Genomic DNA, 24,366 nt, shown 5'->3' on the forward strand with positions numbered 1-24,366 from the left:
CTTAATTTAGGAACTGGAAATTTGAGAAAAATGTGTATTTTCCTTTAAATAAAATAAACACTAATCCCAAGCTTCAATATGCTGATTCTTCTCTGCATGGGGAAATGCAGTAGTTGATTTTGATCTCTCTCTTTCATGAGTCCCTCAAGACCGTTATTCATACAAAACTGACTATGATGCAATCTCACAGTCTGTTAGAGGTGCTGTGTTTTCCATGTTATGAACTAAATTCCTGAAAACCTTTGCAAGTAAGAGTGCATGAAAGCATATAAACACATTAACTCTTAATGCCTTGTGGATTTATTGGTTATTTTTCTTTGAATCCTGTTAGACATAACATAGACGCTGTAATCTGAAAGATACAGAACTTAAATTGACCATGCTACTGCTCCTCTACATTCCATGAAACTTGGCATCAGGGTTGCGAGCACACCTTCAGTTATGCATGTTTTAAGCAGATTTTGCCCATGTGTGGCTCACATGACATAATTGCCTTATAGTTCAAATACATACAGGTTTGATAAACAACATGCACAGTTTGCGATGTGCACAGCTAGCCCTTGCCACTTGACTAGAAGTTTATGCCAGTGCCACCAGGTGGTAGCACACTGCAGCAGACTTTTATCCACGTTCACTTGGCATAAATCCTGCTAGATGATAGCACACTCCTCAGATGCATTAATTCACTCACTATATAGTAAAATTAGATCATACATAAGTATATGTTAAAGTTGTACTGACAGTAAACGTATTTTGTGGGTTTCTGAGTGAGTTATAGTATATTCGGTTATGAATTTTATTGTACAGTAATCCATTTGAGACACTGTGAATCATAAGGGCCTAAATCACATCACCATTGATTGTGGGATTGTACCATTTATTTGTGCTTCTGATATCTGTTGATCTTACGGTGAGTAAGGTTTATCTGTGCTGTGGGCCCACACTGTGTGTATGAAAATTCACAAAAAGTTGTATCACTGGCTTCTCTGATACTCACTTAAATTTGGGATCAACAGTGGTGTGCTTTAGGCCCTTATTGATCTCAGTGTCCCATTTGCATTCTAGTCAAGTGACATGTTTGTAGACATTACTACTTGAGTTTAATCATTTTCATAAATGGCACTTCATGTTTGCAGTTGGTTATTTACTGTGCGGGAATTAGCATTTGTGTGCAATGTAAACATGAACTATGGTGAATCTATTTTAAATGCTAACAGAAAAGTGAAGCTGTGAGGATGGGTTGTGAGTCATGCTTGGGTAGATCAGTTGGTTGAGCTCTTTCCCACAAAAGGCAAAGGTCCCAAGTTTGTGTCTCGGTCCGGCACACAGCTTTAATCCACCAGGAAGTTTGACATCAGCACACACTCCACTGCAAAGTGAAAATTTCATTCTGGGGACAGAAAAATAAATTACCAGGAAAAGTTAGCCACAAAGGAACTAGGGCCTCCGAGAATAGATCTTTTGACTGAGAGAGTGAAAAGGAACTAGGGCCTCCGAGAATAGATCTTTTGACTGAGAGAGTGATGAAATCAAATAAGCATAACTACAAGAGAATATTTAACAAGGAAGTGTACAGTTAGCACAACTTGTGTGGATGCAGCATAAGAATATCTGACTTTCAGCCTGGAAGTTAATTCATGAACTAATGCATCTGTTAGGGATCTTACACGTTTGTCCGAAAAAAATGGAAAAGCATGAAAACTCCCACTTACACAAAAATACAAAATGGAGAGTTGTGAAAGCTTACACTTTTTATTTGTTGCCTTGAACTGTACTTAATTATGTACAAAACAACAAAATTCCACAAAAACAATTCTTTATTTTGTCAGATAAGCTATGCATCTTATTATTGTTATTATTATTACTGTTGTTATTATTACTATTATTATTATTACTTTTGTTATTATTACTGTTGTTGTTATTATTTGCAGTGCCTGTGGTTGCATAAACTTGTTCATAAGCACAACTTTAATATATCAGATGCTATTAATTTCACACTGTCAAATTTATCTGCATCTAAAAATTTGTGAACACCCAGAATGTATACTCATGAGTCACCACTTATTGTACTTACGTTGGCATGTCGGATCTGTCGTGGTGTGCAGTGTGACTTAACAGAAGTCTTTTTCCCTGTTACTACTCAGTTTGTTTCATCTGCTGTCTCTGTTACAGCCCTGGAGAAATGTTTCTTTCCTTTTGGAAGCTATAGTCTATTTTGATAGTCATAGTGAATACATTTGGCCAACAATAAAAAACAAAATAATCTAAACTTCTGTTCTAAAGAAATTGAAGTAAAATTTGAGTAAGTGACAGATGGAAGATTGAAATCTAATGCCTATAATATTGGTCGAACATTTATTGGGAAATTTTTTCATTCTTTTTTGTTAGTGCCTTCAGTATGTGTTACCTATTACTGTTTACATTTTTTTGTTTTCAATTACTTTACACAGGCACATGAGGAACTGTGGCTAGAGTGTGCTCAGAAATTAACAACAGTTATTCAGCAAATCATTGAATTTGCAAAAATGGTGCCTGGTTTTATGAAACTCTCACAGGATGATCAAATTGTGCTTCTTAAAGCAGGTAAGAATACTTAGTCAATAGCATTTCTACTACTCTCAATGCAAGTTTCTTAATTTTTGTACAGGCTGTTGGTATTTTCAGTTGCGGTTTATTAGTCTCATAACATACATAATCAATCTCATTTATTCATGTACTGGAGACATCTCAAATATTTGTAGTAAAATTTCACCACAAACAGAGAACTAATGCTAACAACAATATAATAATAATAATAATAATAATAATAATACTAATAATAATAATAATAATAAAGTTATGTTAGAGAAAATATCTAATAGTTAGCTCAAGTATCAGTTTTCCTTCATGAATTCTTCTACCAAATAGTAATGTTCCACCCACAAAATCTCCGACCACCTTGTTTTTAGATGATCTGGCTTTATCATAATTATATTTTTGACTATTAACTTATTGCATATTTTCATCCCCAGAGACTGTGCATATAATTTCAGTTGTCTAAGAACCATAAAATTCCCTTTCTTTCTCATTTTATAAGTGCAGCTAAACTGATTCTCATCAAATAATAGTTATGTGCTCTGTAGGATATAATAATGTGTAGGAATGGAACTATCAGGTTTCTTCTTTCCAAAATAATGGATGACAAGATTCTTTTTGCTGTGCAATACATATGTATCTGACAGTTTTCTTCTGCAGTTTCAGTATCTGAGACACAGTGCTTAAACTTCTCCAGAAAACTAGACCATACCTAATAACAGATTCAAAATAACTATGATATGCTATTTTTTTGTACACATGCCAGTAAAATTTCCTAGTATTTGCATTTAAAATGCAAAGCTGTTTAATTTATGTGATAGGATGTCAACATGTGTATTTGAGCTTAAGATCTTGTCCACTTTCATTCTGAGGATTTTGAGTATATCAACATCTTCTATAACTTGATTGTTCTACTGCATTTCAAGTTCCACACATCTTAAATTTTTTGTTTTGAGATGTAACATACAGGTTTTTGCAATGTTCAGTTCCAACCCATTTAACTAGTATCAGTTTTCTAGGGTATAGGGTGTGTTCACAATAGAGCTCAGAGTTTTTTCAGCATCATCAGCTTAAATAAAAACAGAATTATCATCTGTAAATAGAACTGATGGGACACTTATTTTTGTGAGTAAGTCATTTACACAGAGTAAGAAAAGAATGGGCTCTGGAATGGAGCCTTGAGGCACACCTTATGATACAGTAATTGAAACACCCATTTAGAGTAAGAATTCACAGCATTTGAATTGAGTCACCCTTTTCTTGTGTACTGCAAAACATTATGCATAAGCCCATATTTGCTTTATTTATAGATAAGCAAGGTATGGTTTACCGAATCCAAGGCTTTTGTAAGATTCCGGAAGATATCTGCAAACTTTCCTCCTCTAATCTAATCCTCTGTTTATGTTTTCAGTAAAGTTGTTCACCACATCCAGATTGTATACTTCAACACATCAGGAAAGCATCCCTGTTGGTTGATTATTTGATTTAGCGGAGGTGCTATTATATGATGTACTGTTTTAATCACATTATTGTGTATCCTGTCACATCCAACAATTTTTTTTATGCTAGTATAATATTTACCCCATCCTTTATCAAAACTTTTTTTTTAAATCTGTAAGATACTGAGCTTCTTGGTGAAGTTGAGGAAGTATACAATTTACTCTGGTATTATGCTACATTTATGAAGAATTCATTTAAACACTCTGATATTTGAGCTGGCTTTATAATAAGGCTATCATCATGTCTAATCCTAGGTATTTTATGACTACTAACTGTAATACCTATCTCTGATTTGACAAAAGACCACACTGCCATTGTCTTACTTTTATGTTTCAAAATAAAATTGTTAGCCCTTTGTGTGGCTGCCTTCACAACTTGATAACCTCTAACATACTGAATGAAATACCTATTTCTGTTATATTTTAGTTCATTGTGAAGTTGCTTTTTCCTGTTTCTAAAAATTATTATACTTTGAATTAAAAAGTTTAAGTCCAGTAGTCATTTTGTTATATACTTGTATGGTTTTAATTAGAAAGATTTTCTTGAACATTTCAAGAAAGTTACTTTAAGAAATTTTTAGGTTACTAGATCTTCAAATACAGTGATCAGAAGACCATTTAACTTCTTGTTACTTATTCCTAAATATAATTGAATTTTGAAGTTCCTTTTCATATGGCTTTCAAGAGAGGGCAGTATGTTGCATTTTCAGTTATTTGTTTGACATAGTTACATCATTTTCCACAAGTGGGCAGTTCTTTACAACGTTCTTCATATTAACGTTTCTTGTTAACTTAATAATTAAAACTACTTTCCTGTTTAACTACTTCCTACTTTCTAAGAGAAATGATACTAAAGATTAAATGTTATTTACTTCATTTATTTTATTCATAAATTAATTATGTGTTTCAGTTGTTTGATTTGATTGACTAATGTAAATAATGCTTCAGATATATTATTTTTGTTTCTGTGACTGGTCTTTCTGCATCTTCAATTAGCATGTTGACACAGTTGTTAAGATTTTAATTCATGTTCTAGAAAATTAGTATTCAGCTACTATGCAGCCATGCTCATATGTTTCCCCTGATTTCTCTAAATCATATGCACAATGACTTCTTTGGGAAAGTTTCCTTCCCTTAACCTCTGCAACTGTACAAGAAGTCCTTCACCAGTGACTTCAGTGTCAACAAGCTATTAAACTCTGACTTCCTCATTTGTTTTAGACTTTAAATAAGTTAGAAAGGTTAATATGTTTAACATTCTTCTATTTACATTGTCTGTTTGTCTCTGTGTAGTCACAGTTAAGTGTACTATTTAATCACAAGACTTAAAATTTCACATATTATTTTGTGCAAGTATCTTACCATCTCTTTAATATAGGTTCATCATCATATATAACACAGTTAAATTTCAGACAGTTTTGAGATAAAGCCAATATATATCATATATTTCATAAGAAATGTGAAGGACTCTCACTGCTATTTGTTGTGAGCTCTTCACAAAAAAATGTGACCTTGGCCTTTTCAGTATACTACTGATCTGCTATAGCCTTCACTAAATCAATGTCACAGGCCTCATCTATTTTACACTGATTGTCCATTACAGTTACAGCAAAGATGGTTGTGTGAGTTGTTTTAAAACTGCATTTCTTACTAATAAAGCAAAAGTACTAGCACAGTCATTCATTGTCTTATACAGTTATTTGTTACACACACTGAAATTTTTTTCAAAAATGTTGATGTTAATTTACAGTTAAAAATACCAATAGTTAATTTGTTGCAGCACACTATTTATAAGAATATTTAGAAGAATATTTGATATTTTTAAATTTATGTAGTATTTTAACAGAAAAATACAGATTTTGAAGAAAATATAAGTAATAAAGTACTGTGTGTGCCTTTTTTTCTGATAGTTGTATTAAGGTAAGAAGCTTGTGAGTTTCATAAATCACTAGTTTCATTATTTCACACACATGCACACACGGAATATTTGCTACTTCATAAGCAAATTCTATGCTTTTCTTTGTAAGCATTATAATATTCTTGCCTCACAGGTAGTTTTGAGCTTGCTGTGTTACGGATGAGTCGATATTATGATCTAAGTCAAAATAGTGTACTCTATTCTGACACAATGCTGCCACAAGATGCCTTCTATACTAATGAGACTGCTGAAATGAAGCTGGTGACATGTGTGTTTGAATTTGCAAAAAGTGTAGCTGAACTGAAGTTAACAGAAACAGAACTGGCATTATATTCAGCATGCATTCTGCTTTCAACAGGTGTGTACTTTATAAACATGTTATTTCAAAACAAAATCTTCTTTTAATGTCATATATTTTGTATTAATGTGTCATACATGTGTTTTTGATGACCTTACTTAATTGTGATGTACCATGGGCTTACGTGTTGCAGTTTGCATAACTGGCTTTCATAGATTATTTAAAAAAGAAAAAAACTGATTTCTTATGAGTATTTTCATTCACTGCTGAATTACAGAATAATTTTGGGCCAAAATTTAACTTCGTGTGACAATACTGTCTGTTTCACGTATGACACAGGCACTGTGCCCAGTGTTGTGCAGGAGTTAATACCAGGGAGGCAGGCTCTTATCACCGCTTATTCTCCTTTCCATTCTTTGGGCTGTGGCAGGTGGCAGTTCAGTTTTATGTGAACTGATGAGTTAGGAGCAGCCTTGGAAAGGAGTCCAAGAAAATCTTAGCAACATCTGACACTGCACATTGGTGTGTCAGTAGCATCTGTTCATAGATCTCTGCACAAACTCAGTCACACTTTACAAAGTAACACTAGTGTAGTAACTGACAAACTCAGATAATGTTTTTCTATTTCAGGGTAGTAGAGGATGGTTCCTGTCACCAAAAATAACTTGTAATATTTTCATAAATTCATTGGCAGTGTGTGCATTGGCATTGTCCTCTACAAAATAGCTTTTAGTTGTTAAATCCCAAGAAAGATGTTGCAATATGTTCTTCCATATCTATCATAAGTTAAAGTTTGCTGGAAAGAAATGTCATTAATTTGTGTTGCACTAATTGCACATAGTGCTCCTGTTCTCACACAATACAGAGGCTCTTGGTTTAACTGGCGAGGATTATTCAGAATACCAACCTCATTACTGTTCTGTGAGTTAACATTCCTGAAGAATGCAGAAAAAATTAAAAAAAAGAGCATTTGAGAATCTACTTCTCCATAGTGCACAAACTGCCATAGCCAGTTGCATTACTGATATCAAGTGACAATGTCAGAATCGGTCTGTCGGTGTACTACCTTAACTTTGGATGGTTAGAGTTAGTTTGTGCACAACTCTGGGAGAAGATGCTACTTGGAACCAGGCAGAAGTGCTGAAGGCACAAACAGTTATCTCAGATTTCTTTCCAAGGCCAGTCCTAACGTGACAGAATTTGGTTGAATCTGATACACTACCCATCAAAGAGCAAGGATCAAGCAACAGTGTAAACAGTAAACACAACCTGCCACCTTTGTAGTGGTTCCCACTAACACTGTTGATAAAATATTGATATATCAATATTTTTTCCATAAGGATTGATCTATATCAGTGATATTTTTTCCACCAATATGTCAATATCAAATGCTAGTACTTTTACTTTATATTATATTTTTGTAACAATTTTTGGTAAATATTTGATGTTGTTCTTTCAAAGTTGTAGTAGAACATAATTTTCCTTTCAGTGAGTGAAGGAGTCTTACTAATTTTCAAGCTTTCATCACACCCAGTCTTTCTCTTTTGACTGCGTGAAGCAAGTATATGTGGCACAAAAGAAGATTGCACTGGGGGGGGGGGGGGGGGGGGGTGATGTGATGTGAATGGAATAACAAGATTTCCAAGCATCAGCATTCTTCAAAAACAGTTGCTGAAAAAGATGAAAAAGAATCTAAATGCCAAGACTGGTCTTCTCTGTGGATGAAGACATGTGAGGGCAAAAGGTGATGTAATTGGTGCTCAGTGCTACCAACAGAAAATGCAACGTTTAGCTTCAGTATGCAATTTTGACACTGCAACTGCCAAGTCATTGCCGTTGACAGAAAGAAAAAGACAGGAAAGTCGACTTCAAGTATTCCTGCCAAATCTGATATGTGACTAAGTCTAGCAACAGACCCATCACACACCTTTTATTGTGCCACTTACATGGAGTTACCATTGTTAGCAAAGTGGTTATGCCGAGCATGAGTGTACATTGTTTTCTTTAAATTCTTGCTCTGAGAGGAGTAGACATGCTGGTAGCTTGTCGATGTGCAGAATACCTAATAATAAATCTGTATGTAAATATACAGCTCTAAAACCTGCTGTGTATTTACATTGTGCAGCCAATATTTTTATAGGCAGATGTTGTTGATGTTGTTGTTGTGGTCTTCAGTCCTGAGACTGGTTTGATGCAGCTCTCCATGCTACTCTATCCTGTGCAAGCTGCTTCATCTCCCAGTACCTACTGCAACCTACATCCTTCCGAATCTGCTTAGTGTATTCATCTCTTGGTCTCCCTCTACGATTTTTACCCTCCACGCTGCCCTCCAATGCTAAATTTGTGATCCCTCGATGCCTCAGAACATGTCCTACCAACCGATCCCTTCTTCTAGTCAAGTTGTGCCACAAACTTCTCTTCTCCCCAATCCTATTCAATACCTCCTCATTAGTTATGTGATCTACCCACCTTATCTTCAGCATTCTTCTGTAGCACCACATTTCAAAAGCTTCTATTCTCTTCTTGTCCAAACTAGTTATCGTCCATGTCTCACTTCCATACATGGCTACACTCCATACAAATACTTTCAGAAACGACTTACTGACACCTAAATCTATATTCGATGTTAACAAATTTCTCTTCTTGAGAAACGCTTTCCTTGCCATTGCCAGTCTACATTTTATATCCTCTCTACTTCGACCATCATCGGTTATTTTACTCCCTAAATAGCAAAACTCCTTTACTACTTTAAGTGTCTCATTTCCTAATCTAATTCCCTCAGCATCACCCGACTTAATTTGACTACATTCCATTATCCTCGTTTTGCTTTTGTTGATGTTAATCTTATATCCTCCTTTCAAGACACTGTCCATTCCGTTCAACTGCTCTTCCAAGTCCTTTGCTGTCTCTGACAGAATTACAATGTCATCGGCGAACCTCAAAGTTTTTACTTCTTCTCCATGACATATTTCCATTGATATATCCATACTTCTTCATATATTCAGAGTCAATAATGATATTTTATAAAATATTGATGTATTGGATTCCTGATATTTTTAAAAATATCAACAGTCCTAGTTCCCACACAATACTTGACATAGTGCTTATGGTGTATGGGAAACATCCTCTAATTTCAGAACACAGAAGTATATTAAAAGAACTGTATCTTGTATTAGTTGTGGAACATCCTACAAGGACCTTACTTAAGAAAACTTAATATTTTAACAGTTGTTTCATAATGCATACATTCGCTAATGTCCACTGTTATTAACAATATCTGTAGTTTCTAAAAAGTAGTGAGAAGTATAAACATAATGTGTGTGTGTGTGTGTGTGTGTGTGTGTGTGTGTGTGTGTGTGTGTGTGTGTGTGTGTGTGTTTTTTGTCTGCATCTCCTCCTAAACCACTGCGTCAGTTAAGAGGTGCGGGGGGGGGGGGTGGAGGGGGGGGGAAGGTTCAGATGGACAGATGGAGGGGGTTGGGGTAGAAGGACAGAGAGAGAAGGGGAGTGGGGGAGGTGGACAGAGGGAGGGTGGAAGGGAAGATGGACAGACGAAGGGTGGAGGAGGACACAGGCAGAGGAGGAGTACATGGACAGATGGAGGGTGAAGAGGATATGAATAGAGAGAAGGAGAAGAAGATGGACACAGAGAGAGAGAGAGAGAGAGAGGGAGGAAGATGAGATGTGTGCTGTTTGACATGTGTGTACACAGGTGAAGCCTAAGGTAAAGAAGAAAAAAAAACACTTTCTATAAAGACTTCACAGGCTTAACATTTCTACAGAAATGAATCGCAATACATGGCTACACATGTTTACAACAACATGCCAAGGTACACTGACTGCTTTGTGGGTAATTTATTGGAATTAAGGACTGAATTTGTTGGGCTACTTCTTTTACTCCATTGAAGAGTATCTTCACAGAAACAATTAATATTTATGTATCTACTGGGTTATAGTATAATCAATATTTTAACTGTAATATTCCGATATTTCATAATGTTAATTGATGTCATTGGATTGTTTTTAAATAAAACCAACATTCTTCCCTTTTTGCCGCATCCCAGAGATTCCTTTCTGTGGGATCAATGGAGTATGATTAATATAATGAGGTGTAATAATCTGGCATGAGATGTTCAAATACAAATTACTACAAACCATCATCAATGCAACCCATTTTTCTTCTATGTTGTGTTGTATCCTTGAGTGAATCTGCAGGTATGAAGCTACACCTATGATGTGAACTGTTTTGTGAGAATGGAGTGTTGTACATCAGAGGTTTTATATCAGTTTAGTGCATACATTCATAGCATTTTTGTTTTGCATTTTGGCATTCTGGTAGCTGTAGGTTTATTTACTGATTGTCAGTTTTTATTTATAGTTCACTGTTGCTATTTGCATTTACATATTGTCATTTTGTCATTTGGAGATAGTGAGCAGAGCTGTGGATGCCAGAAAATGGAATGCTGAGTAGACAAATCAGAACGTTTCCAACATATTATTCTGTTTGGGTCTTATAGAGTGGTGACAGCAGTGGAGTCAGCCAGGAATTTTGATTCTCCCCATTCAGGAAGACCTTAGTTTGATGAGCATCATTTATACGCATTAATCCTCACTCATTCGTGTCAGTGTGTTCAAAAACTGGCAAATACAATGAACTGTGGCCATTCCACCATCGTGAGACATTTTCAGCTTCTAAGCTTTGAAGCCTGTTTTTGATCAGCTTCAGTTTGGAAATTCTTTTTTCCACTGCTGTTTCTGACCACAAGACACAGTTACAGTCTTAGAGTGACCTCATTATTAAGACAAAAAATTGACATTTTATGGGTCCTGGTTTGGGTGAAGTGAGATACAGAAGAAATAGGCTTTCTGCAGAATTGAACTCATTCCAAACTGCCAACATTCCATTAACCATTCCTGTAAAAGTCTTAGTGGTTTTGTAAACTGAAGTGCCACGTGACTGACTGGATGCCACTTGGTATTTGATACGAGGATCAGGGTGCTACACCATAGCCTAGGTAGCCTGCATACATGTGGCACTTCTTAGGTACACATACGCCGACAAGGCTTCTGCATGCATCTTGTGACCTTACATTGGACCTATAATCTGCCACACAACATGTACAACACAGATATTCTACTTATTGTGCATAGTTCTGTATCACTGTGTTGAGTGTTTCTTCTTCATGAACCATAGCTCTTCCCTTTGTAATAAACATATAGTTCTTCCTACACTATTTTTGGATGATGTGTATGCTTTCCTTTAATCCAGGGGATGTTAATCTTTTATATTATCATTTTTATTCAGAGTAGGCAAACTTTGTTCTGAATTTAGACTATGTACATGCTCAGGAGACAGAGGATTAAATTAGCATAAACTACCCTGTTCCCTAGCTGCCTCTCCCTCCCTGCTGTCAGCCATTCTCCCCCACCCCCTCCCCTCACCTCCTCCTCGCTACCTCCTTATCTCTCAACACAACCCCTTAGATCGGTCAGGGTACTGGGTGCTAAACTAGGATAATGTGGTTGGCTTGGATGGATGGATGGATGGATGGATGGATGGAGAGAGAGAGAGAGAGAGAGAGAGAGAGAGAGAGAGAGAGAGAGAGAGAGAGAGAGAGAGAGAGAGAGAGAGTGAGTTAAGAACGCTTCATGAAAATATTTATTATATTGAATATTAAGGTCTAATTAAATTGATACTAAGTCATGTCATATTAGGGTCACTTAATTTTGATAACTCTTTTCGTACATCATTTTGGAGCTTATTTGTGACCTACAGCACTTTATTTCCCAAATACCATGTGCCATAAAACATGTTAGTACTAATCTTTTTGCAATTTTAGATCGCCCAGGCCTTAAAGGTTTGGCTGAAATCAGCCGACTGAGTCAAGCAGTGTTGAGAGCACTGCGCTTAGAGTTGGATCGGAATCATGCTGTGCCCATCAAGGGAGATGTCACTGTCTGTGATGCTATGCTCGCCAAGATAGCCACACTCAGGTTTGTGTTACACTGTTTTTATTCCCAAGTCTGAAGTGAATGTTGTGTTACAGTCATTATTTCAACAGCCATTTTTACAAATTCGTGTTATCATATTTTATGTAAGTGTGAAATCTGGTGCCTGCTAGTGAATATAAGAAAATAAACTACCATTTGCATGGAAGTATTGCTGAGTAATCTTAGGAAGGGTCTTGATATTCTTATGAGGTGCTGTATGCTGTATTATTTCTTTTTTACAGCTGAACAGTGCATCAGCTTTCTTACCCTATATTTTAGGAATCTGTCAACATACTATGATCTCTGTGCACCCCATTGCAATTTTCCACATATTTTGTGAGAAATGAAAGTCTTGAGGCAGCCTGAAATGGACTCTTCACTTGTCATGGTGTTAATTATTATAGTGTGAAAAACTATACAAAAATTGTTCTTAACTGTTTGTAGTTTGGATTTACTGCATTTTGCATCATAGAAAAACAAATAAGAAGTATAATTTGTATTTAGCTGAAAAGCCTTGGATGTAAAGTAATTACAGCGATTTCGTATGGAATGCCTGTGGCATTGCTGTTGCATCATACATAATATACCAGGCATTGCTCGATGTGCGATGATCTGGTGAGAACCAGTGACCTGTACCATCCACCTAGCCACTGAAGTGGATCAACTTGTTTGGTTGGCAGTTTTCTTGCAGAATGCTTGAAGATGCAGTCTTTTAAGAGGACTGCTGCTGCTCAGAGACACAGGGGAAATATCTGTAGCCGGCCGGTGTGGCTGTGCGGTTCTAAGTTCGTCAGTTTGGAACCGCGTGACCGCTACGGTCGTAGGTTCGAATCCTGCCTCGGGCATGGATGTGTGTGATGTCCTTAGGTTAGTTAGGTTTAAGTAGTTCTAAGTTCTAGGGAACTGATGACCTCAGTAGTTAAGTCCCATAGTGCTCAGAGCCATTTGAACCATTTTGAAATATCTGTGATTATAATGTTAGGTGGCCTGCACAAGATACAGCAAAACAAGTCAGTGGTAGTCCATACAGAACACATTAAGTTGGTTGAAACATACATTTGTAATAATTAGAGGTCTGTGTGGATGTCTGTAGTCAGTATTTTCAGCTAAGAACCTGTACCAATGTGGATATCCAAGGGTATATCTATAAATATACACAGTACTAATAATTACTTTGTAGTTAAAGGTTAATACTAAAATTTTGGTCTTCTTACATTACACGTGATTGGTGAAGTCTTCTACATGAAGTGACATTGCAAACTGAATGTAAAGGTAGCCAAAGTCTAAAGGTATTTGTGGAATTTTTGCAAAGGCATGGCTTGAAAGAAATCTGTTTTCTTTCTTATCTCCTAGTTACAAGTGTTTTACATGCACTAATTTGTGCTAATTGTGAAGCATGTGATGGATAACATCCCTGGCCAGTGGCTACCTGCATTGTAGATAATGTGAAGTTTCTGCCACTCTCCATTAATTCTTTGTAGCACTTGGGTGATTGAAGTTTGTGAAGTATCTGCACTGGCAAAATAGAAATGCAGAAAACACAAGACCAAAAACAACTTATTGGACTCACCAAAACGAAACAATAATGCAATATCCAAAAGAACAACTGACTCAATCCCAACTGCAGATCGACACAAATAATAGTAGTAATAATACTAATAATAAAAAAGACCCACTGCTTCATGGGGAGTGAACACAAACAGTTCTACAATGTCAAGAGGTTCGTTGACTATACCAAGAGATCGGCCAGGTAGAAGAGGCATCTGGCCGTAACGGCAGCTCTGTATTCTTGTGAGCGATGCATTGAACTACCTTTTGCCGGCAGTGTGCCACCTTATAAAGCCCATTGGCAAATGTATATGCCAGAACTATTTGTGATCACATGCCTGGCATAGCAAAGTTGTTTCTAGGCTAGCTGCAAACACTGGTGAAGCTGTTCTGCAGGCTCTGTGAACGGATAGGTGCTACGATGTCCGAAGTGTGCGGCCACAGCAGTGTGCATCAGAGTTAAGACTACTGAGAGTACATTAATAAAATAATAATGTGGATTTTATTCTGTTAAAGGTGAAGCAAGGTGACTGTACACTAAACAACAACACAAATTCTGACTGATGATTTGTCAGTAGTTTGGGTAATGTTTTGATGCTAAGGAGAAAATTAAGGATATAGTGGCTTTTTTTACATATTCTTGCAGTGAACGCTAAACTAAGGTTGCTTACTCTAGGTGAGATGTCAAAATTCCTTAACTCTTTATAAATTTAATGGAAGTTGCAACAAAGAAAAACTTGTCAACCTCTTCAGTAAAGACATTTTACCTTTTGAATTTGCAAATGGAGGTGGTTTTGTTGAAACAGCACCCTCTGTTATTGATGTGGAAGCCAAATATGAGGCAGTGACTGCTAAGGACTTGCAAACTTATCCAGTTATAAATTCAAGGAATTCACAGAAAACCACCAATCTTCTACATGAAACTGTTTTGAGAGAGGTAAAACAAATTTTCGGATGTGTAGAAGGGGCACTAACAACTGAACTATGGACAAATTTATATAAAAAAATAAACTATGAGAGTGGCTGCACATGAAATAACTAACAGTGAAAAGAGAAAACTTGGTGACTGAGTGTAGTACACCAGTGATTAAAAAAAAGAAAAAAAAATAGAGGGCGAGAGAGAAACAGAGAGAATATTGATGTGGAGCTGCTGAAGATATTCTCAGTGTTTGGTTTATTTGGAACCATTGAAAACTGTCCATTTGTTACAAATAGAAGTCCAAATGTTGTAACAGCAGCTCACCCGTGTAATGGACTTTCATGCTTAAAACACATCCTCGGTACTGTGCTAGAGTAGTGAGCTGCAGGGATCAATAGGATCTCGTTAAGTTTTGGAAAGAGATGACATTCAGCATTGTTGACAAAGGTTGGTGAAAGATGAAATGGACACCTATTGCAGCTAACTAGACATAATACACCTCATTAGTCCATAGTGGTTCCAAGTTTTGGCTACTTTGTACAAGAAAAATGAAGCTGATTTAATTACCTCTATTAAAAAAATTTATTGAAAGACACAATGAAGCTTTATAATTCTATTTACCAATGCCTGCTATGGTCTTGAAACTTCTAAAAACACAAACCCTTAATTTGTATCTGTAGTAGACATTGAAACTAATCTCATTTCTGGAAAGGGATGGAGGTGAGACTCCATTTTCAATTAATTTGAAGGCTTAAGAAAAACTGCTTTTGATATATAAATGGGAATCAACAAAAACACACTCTTGTAATATATTAAAATGCTAAATATCAGAACTTGAAATGATCCACAAATTTAGGAAATAAATAGCAAGAAAGTGTCCACAGATCAAATGAAAGGTAAATGCTATATCCAAAGTTCCCATAAAGAAACAGAAATGTGATAGATATTCCAATGAATAGCATGACACATCACAAGGCGAATCTAAGAGAGATATCAGCACTCTGAGGATGAAACAGTGACATTTATCAATGAAAAAATTCAGTTTATGGCATGGAATGACATGATAGTTTGCTTTCACAGACAAAAGCATATATCCCTATCTTTTGAAGCAGGTGAATGTTATATTACTCCTTTCCATCATGCAACACACCATCAGAGGGGAGTGTCTTTGCTGTGGAGCAAATAATCCTGGACTATTGCAAATCTTTCAAGCCACAGGCAACTGATAACATTATTTTTCTGAGTAGTATATTTTAAAACAGAGATAGCTGTACAGATTCCTGTCTTAGAGATAAAATTATTTCTCATTTTCTAAGTTTCCCAATTGTTCCAGTTTTTTGTGATGTCTAAGCCAGCATTAGATGGATAAAGGAAATATGTAGTGTAAAATTAGTGATGTTTTTCCTTTAAATTTTGATGTTAGACTTACTGCAATGACAGCCTTACATTATTGTTGCTGTGGTTGTTGTTGTTGTTGTTGTTGTTGTTGTTGTTGTTGTTGTTTGTAATAGCCACTATGGACCACATTAGTTTCAACTATTGATTTTCTTCCTTCTCCTCTACATTTTCTTCAGTCTTCATATACATCCATTCTGGTTTTTTGACCCCTGAATTACTGATTATCTGTTTAGAAAAATAATTGCATAATTTGGTTGAGAGTCTATTGGGGTTCATTCTTTCAATATGACCTGAGTATATCCACATTTTTTTTATTATATTTCCACAAAGTTCGTTATTAAAAAGTGTTCTGCATTCTTTCTACTGTTTCAGTTCACTGTTATTGCCCTTTGTGATGGAGTGTCACTATGTTGGTTTCAGTACCAGTGTTCTGGAGAGAACACATAAGTTGTTGACATGTTTAAAGGCTAAAGAGAGCAAGACACTCTTCTTCTTGGAGTTTTTGCACAGTCACGTGTACATTCTGTTTCTATTGTACCAACATCTTGCTTACATCCAAGCTATTATTTTTCATTTTTCAGTAACAGAAGTCACTTATACAATTATCAAAAGGTGCCACAAAGTTATGTGTAGGCTATTCTAGGATACTCCATCCACTGGAATCTTAGTTTCATGGTGTGATTCCAGTCTGTGTGCCACATAAAACACAAGTAATGAGTATTAAATCAGTGAATCCATTGATTTTTCTCTTAAATATATTTCCAAGAACACATTTCAGTGCTAATTACATGTGGAAGTATAGCACACTAACATGTTTAATATTATGGTGAATTTGTGTGCATGAACTACATAACTAGCATATAACAGTACATGAGATGAGATGACACTTTGTAACACAACTTCATTTGACTTCCAATGTTGCCTAAATGTTTCATGTAAAATTTCCACAAAATCCATACCAGCAATCGTGGCAGAAAATTTTAACTTATGATATTCATTTAAAAAATGTGATAGGATATGTTCTGTTAAAATATGATTATGGCTGGGCCCTCCACATTTTTAGTTTGTGCAGTGTAGATTAAGAGATCCTACTTCAGTAAATGAAAATTCAGACAAGGCATACCAAATATCTTAATGTGACTAACAAAATCATAATATCATAATATCAACAGATGAAAATAAGACTTACAGATGGAGAGTGGATAGCATATTTCTTATCCAGGCAGACCTCTAGTAATACATATGGAACTGAATGACTCAAACATGACAGTAACATTCACTTATTGGCATGTATAGGATGCTCTTGGCTGATGCTTGATTTTCCTCATGCCTCTGCTACAAGACCACAAGGTTTGCAAATATCTCTCAGGAAGAAGTGAATGCAGATAACAATTCTTAGTAGCAACAGATCATGTCATTCTCTGGTGAATGAAGGAAATTGTAGTTTCTTTCTGAACAATCACTTTGTATAGTGTAGTTTTCAAGAACTGTTATTTGATTTCATTACTTTCATCAGTTCGGTATGCACTTATAATGTTTCAATATTTATGAGAGCATAATGAATCAGACATGTTTGTTCTATGCTATAATTTCCATTTTCTCTTTAGTTTATAACGAGGATGATATTTTTGAACTGCAAATCTATCATTACTTGTTATCTGCTTAAACTGTGTTCCTCCAAATTATAATTTCACGAATTGTTGTTCTACAATACATAGTATGAATGATAATGTGTATATGTGTCGTGTAACATGAATATGTCAGAAATCTGTCAAGCTCGATAAACTTCCCTCTAGTTACAGCAATTTATTTGATGAGCTGTTTTTCCAGTAAATACATGAATAATGGCTGATCAATAATACTCATGTAGAAAAGGATATTTTTTTTTTTTTACCTAGCATAGAAGTGAACAATAATACTTTGTAATTTTCTTAGATGATATACATGTATTCTTCAATTATTTTATTTGTAGTGTTTCTATACTAGCTTTTAAACCATTTTATCAACATAAATAAACTGTTCACTATGTGGTTTTTGATCTGTAAATTAAAATGTATTAATGTAAATGTGGAATCCTAAGACAGATTGGAAACAAAATTCAGCCAGAGCAGAAAATACTGATGCTGCTCCATGAAAGCTGGACTGTTTCTCTTTTGTCTAGTGTTCTTCTTTGCTAGTACCTTATTTTAATATATTTACATTGTTTAACTGGTTCCTATGAAACGACATGAGCCAGTTTAAGCTCTACATTACATCTTGAATTGGTCTAGTTCTTAAATTTTTAATGCTAGCAGAAGAGCATCATCCATTATCCAACTTCTCCATTTCTTAGAATGATATGACATATCACCTGGATATTTGCACACTTCTGTTTAAGTAGAGCAATTCGCCCTGTGTTTTCTGACTTTTGTTCAGTTTACACATCAGAAACCTTCTTTAGTGGACTCCTGTGGAATGCATAGTAGGAATTCTGACACTTAGGAACAAATGGCATAGCAACAGTTAACAAAGATTACTGTGTGTGGCAAGAGCAGAGACTGGCATGACAGCACAGGAATGGTCAAAGAAAATTCAGTGTTGATGTAGACACAGCATTGAACATACCATCTACAAGTCTAATAAGCTTTAAAATGGGAGATGACAAAAGTTAACTAGTTTAAAGTATGAAAGTACGTGCTGAATGACAATTCTCAGACTGTCAAAATAATTCACCAGAAAGTTATTGACCAATATTTTGAGAAGAAATTCGCGTGTATAAGGCGACATAAAATCCACTCTTTTGTTAGTAGTTTTTGGCATATTAAATCCAAAACTAGTATCATAAAATTTAAACATCAGTTTTCCAGCCTAATATTCACATCCAATAGGAAATGACACAAATAAAAACTAAGAGTAGAAACAATCTCTTGGCCCATCTCCTCCTCCCCACCTCTGCCCATCTGTACGTTCATAGCTGTCTCCTCTCTCTATCACCTCACTCCATCTCTGCCAATCTACTCCTCATTCCACTCTTTGCCTCTCTCCTACTCCTCCTCCCCCTCTCTATTATCTGCCCGTCTCCTCCCCCCTTCCCTCTCTGCCCGTCTCCTCCCCCCATCCCTCTCTGCCCGTCTCCTCCCCCCTTCCCTCTCTGCCCGTCTCCCCCCCCATCTCTCTCTCTCTCTCTCTCTCTCTCTCTCTCTCTCTCTCTCTCTCTCTCTCTCTCTCTCTGGCCGTCTCCTCCACCCTCTCTCTCTCTCTCTCTCTCTCTCTCTCTCTCTCTCTCTCTCTCTCTCTGTTCATCTTATCCTCCATCTCTCTCTGTTCATCTTATCCTCCATCTCTCTCTGTTCATCTTATCCTCCATCTCTCTCTGTCCATCTCATCTTGTGCCAGTCTCCCTGTCCATATTCTCCTGGCCCCCCTTCCTGTACCACTTCCTTTCCCATACCACCTCCTTTCCTGCCTTATTTTATTCATCTTCTCCTGTCCCATCTCTCTGTTCATCCCCTCTGACCCACATCTCTCTGTTCATCCTCTCTTCTATCCATCTCAACCTACCCCCAAGCCATGCCCGTCTCCATGTGGAGCCCCTGCACAACAGGTTACTGAAGCAAGTCAATACTACTCCCACAAGATGGCGGTCATGCCAGGTAGTCTACATGTTGGGGGATTGAAGACTGTTTTTCATCCACATATGTATGCTGCCCCACAAAGCAAGTCAATAAAGAAAACCAATAGTACTACCATAACATTCTCATGTGGTTCAGCCTACATACTGTATCTGCAAAACTGTTTCTGCTCCTGACATGTAGGCTGCTTGGAAAGTGGGTTGATAAGGCAGGTCAGTACTACTCCAAAGCAACACACTTGTCAAGCAGGACAGCTTATATGGCAGGGGCTGAAAAAAACACATTTCCCATACCTCTGGTCCTATTTGAACTGGGCAGTCATAAACCACATAGTGTTGATACTCCTAAAGTTTGCTGTTCGTGTGGGAAATTTGGTAGAAATCAATCCAGGGGCATGGGAGGGGGTGGTGTTATGGCCAGCTTTTCCATGTAGTGTAGATGGCATTTCTAATGATTCAGTTTAAAATGTGTTCCAAAATACTGCCTGGCTTGCTAAATTTGTGCAATATGTTGTCAGAGACAAAACACTAAGTAATAGTAATATAAGTACACAGAAAAAGTCAAACAAAAGACCACTAAGCTTCCTCTCCCTGAACACCCCTTAATCACCAATACTGATAGTATAAATTTTTGAGACTATGAAGAATGTAATGTAGAAGTATAAATCTTAATTGACAGCAATGTTTGTTTCTTCTTATAAAACAGACTTTATAATTTAAGATTGAAAACTCTGATGCAGTATTTGGTTTTGCCTCTACAGGGAATTAAGCATGTTGCATATGGATGCACTCGCCAAATTCAAGAGATCTACACCACATCTTGAGTTTCCAGCTTTACATAAGGAACTCTTTTCTGTTGACAGCTGAGTTCACTGCAGCAGAAGCTCAGCTAAGGTAAGCTGATTAAACCATTACACATAAAATGTGATTGGTTTCTAAATACCACAGAAAGTGTATGCATATATTCTTAGGTATCTGATGTGACATATTTTAAATAAAATAATACTGGGTACCAGGGTCTGTAGCTAGAATTTGGAATACACTGATGAAAAGCTACTTAAAAAATAAAAATCCATTTTTTACATGGTTCAGTTTGCCAAGGCTTTTTATTAATGAGCAGTAACACTTACCTGAAGAGAACTGCAAAAAATACAAAAGCAATGACTGGCTTCCTTCCCTTCTACATTAACTTTCCTTATTCACTACTCATACACTGAGGACACTCACTGATGACTCCTGAACTGATAAGATGCTGCTGTGCCCCTTGCCTCAATTCTGGACTTCACGCTCAACTGCCCACCTGAAAAACTGAGCCAACAGCTATTACTGTTATGCTTTATACACCTTGAGACATGACACCTTGTGAATGGTTCGCTGAGTGGTCAGCGTGACGGATTGGTGTCCTATGGACCCAGGTTTGATTCCCGACTGGGTCGGTGATTTTCTCCGCTCAGGGACTGGGTGTTGTGCTGTCATCATCATCATTTCATCCCCATCTGGCATGCAGGTCACCCAGTGTGTGTCGAATGTAATAAGATCTATACCAAGGCGACCAGACCTGCCCCACAAGGGGCTTCCCGTCCAATGATGCCAAATGCTCATTTCCATACCTTGTGAAAGCAGTAAACCATAACCATGTACTGAAATGAGATAAGGTACTGTAGTATTTTCATTCAGTACTACCCACTACTCATAGTACTCTAAGAAATTGTGAATAGTGTATTATGCATTACTTGTGAAGAATGTTTTAGCTGCCTTTTTAAATAAATGTGTTTTAGAAATCTTTTTCACTTTTTTTGGAAGTTTATTTCACAGTTTTATCCCCTGATGTACTGTTCTGAATTTTTTGTTTATTTTGCTAGGTAAATATAAATCTAAAGCAGCTCTTTTTCCATTATATGAATAGAACTATTAGTTAAGTATTTATGGTAGTCATATTTTCCCTAATATGCACCACAATTTGGTATAGGCACTCTCTTGGTGCAGTGAGAATGGCAAATTTTTAAATAGATATTTACAATGAGCCTAACTACTACTTCTAGTTATTATTATTATGGCCATTTTCAGGAGTTTAAAAATCATGTTAATGTTTTGTGCCTTTGATCCCCAGAATAGAATCGCATATCTGAGAACTAAGTGCATCTAGGCATAAAATGTTACCTTAAGACGTGAGATGTTACAGCATAGTATGCTTAGGTGATGACATTTTTTCTGCCAGTATCTTTGTATGTACACACCATGTTAGCTGACAATTTTCTCTCCTTCCCCACTATTATTTCATTTAGGAGATGAAGTGTCTGTGTGTGTGGACGGGGGGGGGGGGGGGGGGGGGGGAGGGAACATTAAATAAGTAATGAGACACATTATTATGAAAAGGAAAGATGATACTCACCATACAGCGGAGCTGCTGAGCCACAGATAGGCACAACAAAAAAACTGTCACAAATAAAGCTTTAGGTCAGTAAGGCCTTCATCAAAAATAAATGACAGTGTTTGCATGAGTGTGTATGTGTGTGTCTGTCATCTGGTTTTGACAAAGGCCTTACTGGCTGAAAGCTTTATTTGTGACAGTCTTTTTGTTGTGCCTATCTGCAACCCAGCATCTCCACTATATGGTGAGTAGCAACTTTCCTCTTCATAATATTGTTTCATTCCATCCTGGATTTTCCATTGTTTGATTTAATGAGACACATTTTTCTTCTCAGCTAGTTTTAGATGGGAAATGCAGAATTTGTTGTGGGACAACATGGAATACTCCCACTTCAGCCTCTGTAGTTTCATGATGTTCCAATAGATGTCAGTGCTATATGTAGCCTTCAATATAGCTTCTATAATAAAGGTGCATTCCAAGCAGAGAGCTGTCATTCAGTTTCTTATGACAGAGAACTGAAGCACTGCAGATATTTATAGGCACTTGCAGAATATCTACAGAGACCTGGCAGTGAACAAGAGCGTGGTGAGTTACTTGGTGAGGTGCCTGTCATCACTGGAACAAGGTCATGCAAACCTGTCCAATCTCCTGCAGGCCAGCAGGCCACACAAAGCTTGACTTCTGCTATGTTGGTATGAGTGGACACTCACAATTGAAGTGATTAATGGATCACAATCAAACACCTTGCTGCACAACTGGACAACTCTGTTGGTGGTGCTGACACACTCATCTGCAAGTTGAGGTACTCAAAGGTGTGTGCACACTGGATATTTTGCTGCTTAACACAAGGCCATAAAGAGCAACAAAGGACAATATGTGTGTAATTGCTTGTGCACCATGAGGCTGATTGTGACAAGATGAAAATGGATTCGTCACTTCAACCACAAACAAAATGGAAATCCATGGAGTGATGCCACACCACCTCTCCTCCAAAGAAAAATTTAAAGCTGCACTCTCAGCACTTTCAGGTCACCATGGTGACCTGAAAGAGTTATTCTCTTTGATTTCCTCCCTCACAGTGCAACGATCAATTCAGAAGTGTGTTGTACTACCTTCAGGAACTGGAAGAAATGAAGAGGTCATGTTCACCATCACAAAAATGCGTACAAACTTCTCCTTCTCCATGACAACCGAGGCTTCACAAAGTCACCCAAGAGGTGCTCACAAAACTTCACTGGGCTATTCTTCCTCATCCACATGACAGCCTGGATCTCACACTTCCAACTTCCATCTGTTTAGCCCAATGAAGGATGCACTCCATGGGAAGCAATTTCTGGATGACGGGGATATTATTGATGAAGCAAAACATTAGCTCTGATGTCAACCAGCAATATAGTACCACATGAGCATATAGGCCCTCCCAGTAAGGTGGCATAAGGCTATTCCACTGACCAGACGTTATGTTGTAAAATAGTGTTTTGCAGTCAGAAGAATATGGAATAATGTGGTGTACTGGAATCCTGAATAATAGCAACCTTCTTTCATAAAAAGAGTTTTGCATTACTTAGTGAATGGCCCTCATATATGTAATGTCTATGGTTTTTTTTTATCCTGCATAGGCCCTGGGTTTCATTTAGTAGATACAGTGTGTCATAAACAATGAAAAAATGACTTTGAAATAAATGTATGTATCAAGTTTCTTGTGACATCAGTTTCACACCAGCTGTACATAAATTGCATTTTTAATGTAAACTACTGCAAAATATATATGACCATGGAAGAATGGTCATTAACAAAATGTATCCATATTTTGACATGAACTTTACCGGAAGGACAAGAGATCAGAATAACTGGTACATGAGGCATGTACATGTGTTTAACTTGCATCACCGGAGTTTCATGAGTGCTTGTTTCATGTAAGCCCTTACCAGTGTATTCAGTTTGAGTGTTTGTGCAGCATCCTCATTACGTAGTTATTTCCTGAACTTAAACAATGTATTTACCAGTTGCTTTGTAAGTTTTTGAAAGTCAAAGATTTTTATCTAAGCCATTAAGAAGTGAAAATTAAATTTTTTGAACACATTATAAAGAAGCATTAGTTACAGAAAATTTGACTGAAATTATGTGGAAGAACATGTTCAAACTGAGTGGCAGATTAAAACTGTGTGTTGGACTAAGACTCAAACTCAGGACCTTTGCCTTTCATGAGCAAGTGCTCTACTGACTAAGCTACCCAAACA

General features: G+C 36.8%; 1 protein-coding gene across 1 annotated transcript in view; it reads left to right on the forward strand.

Annotated features, from left to right (window-relative positions):
* LOC126183730 (probable nuclear hormone receptor HR3) overlaps positions 1-24,366 on the forward strand; it is a 424,291-nt gene that overhangs the window by 391,290 nt on the left and 8,635 nt on the right. The window contains exons 7-10 of the mRNA XM_049925936.1: positions 2,451-2,583; positions 6,125-6,349; positions 12,130-12,283; positions 20,517-20,649. Of these exons, the coding sequence (XP_049781893.1) occupies positions 2,451-2,583; positions 6,125-6,349; positions 12,130-12,283; positions 20,517-20,622 (618 nt within the window). The 3' untranslated portion in view covers positions 20,623-20,649. The remainder of the gene's footprint in view (positions 1-2,450; positions 2,584-6,124; positions 6,350-12,129; positions 12,284-20,516; positions 20,650-24,366) is intronic.

Source organism: Schistocerca cancellata, chromosome 4 (genome assembly GCF_023864275.1).
Source record: "Schistocerca cancellata isolate TAMUIC-IGC-003103 chromosome 4, iqSchCanc2.1, whole genome shotgun sequence".
NCBI lineage: Eukaryota > Metazoa > Arthropoda > Insecta > Orthoptera > Acrididae > Schistocerca > Schistocerca cancellata.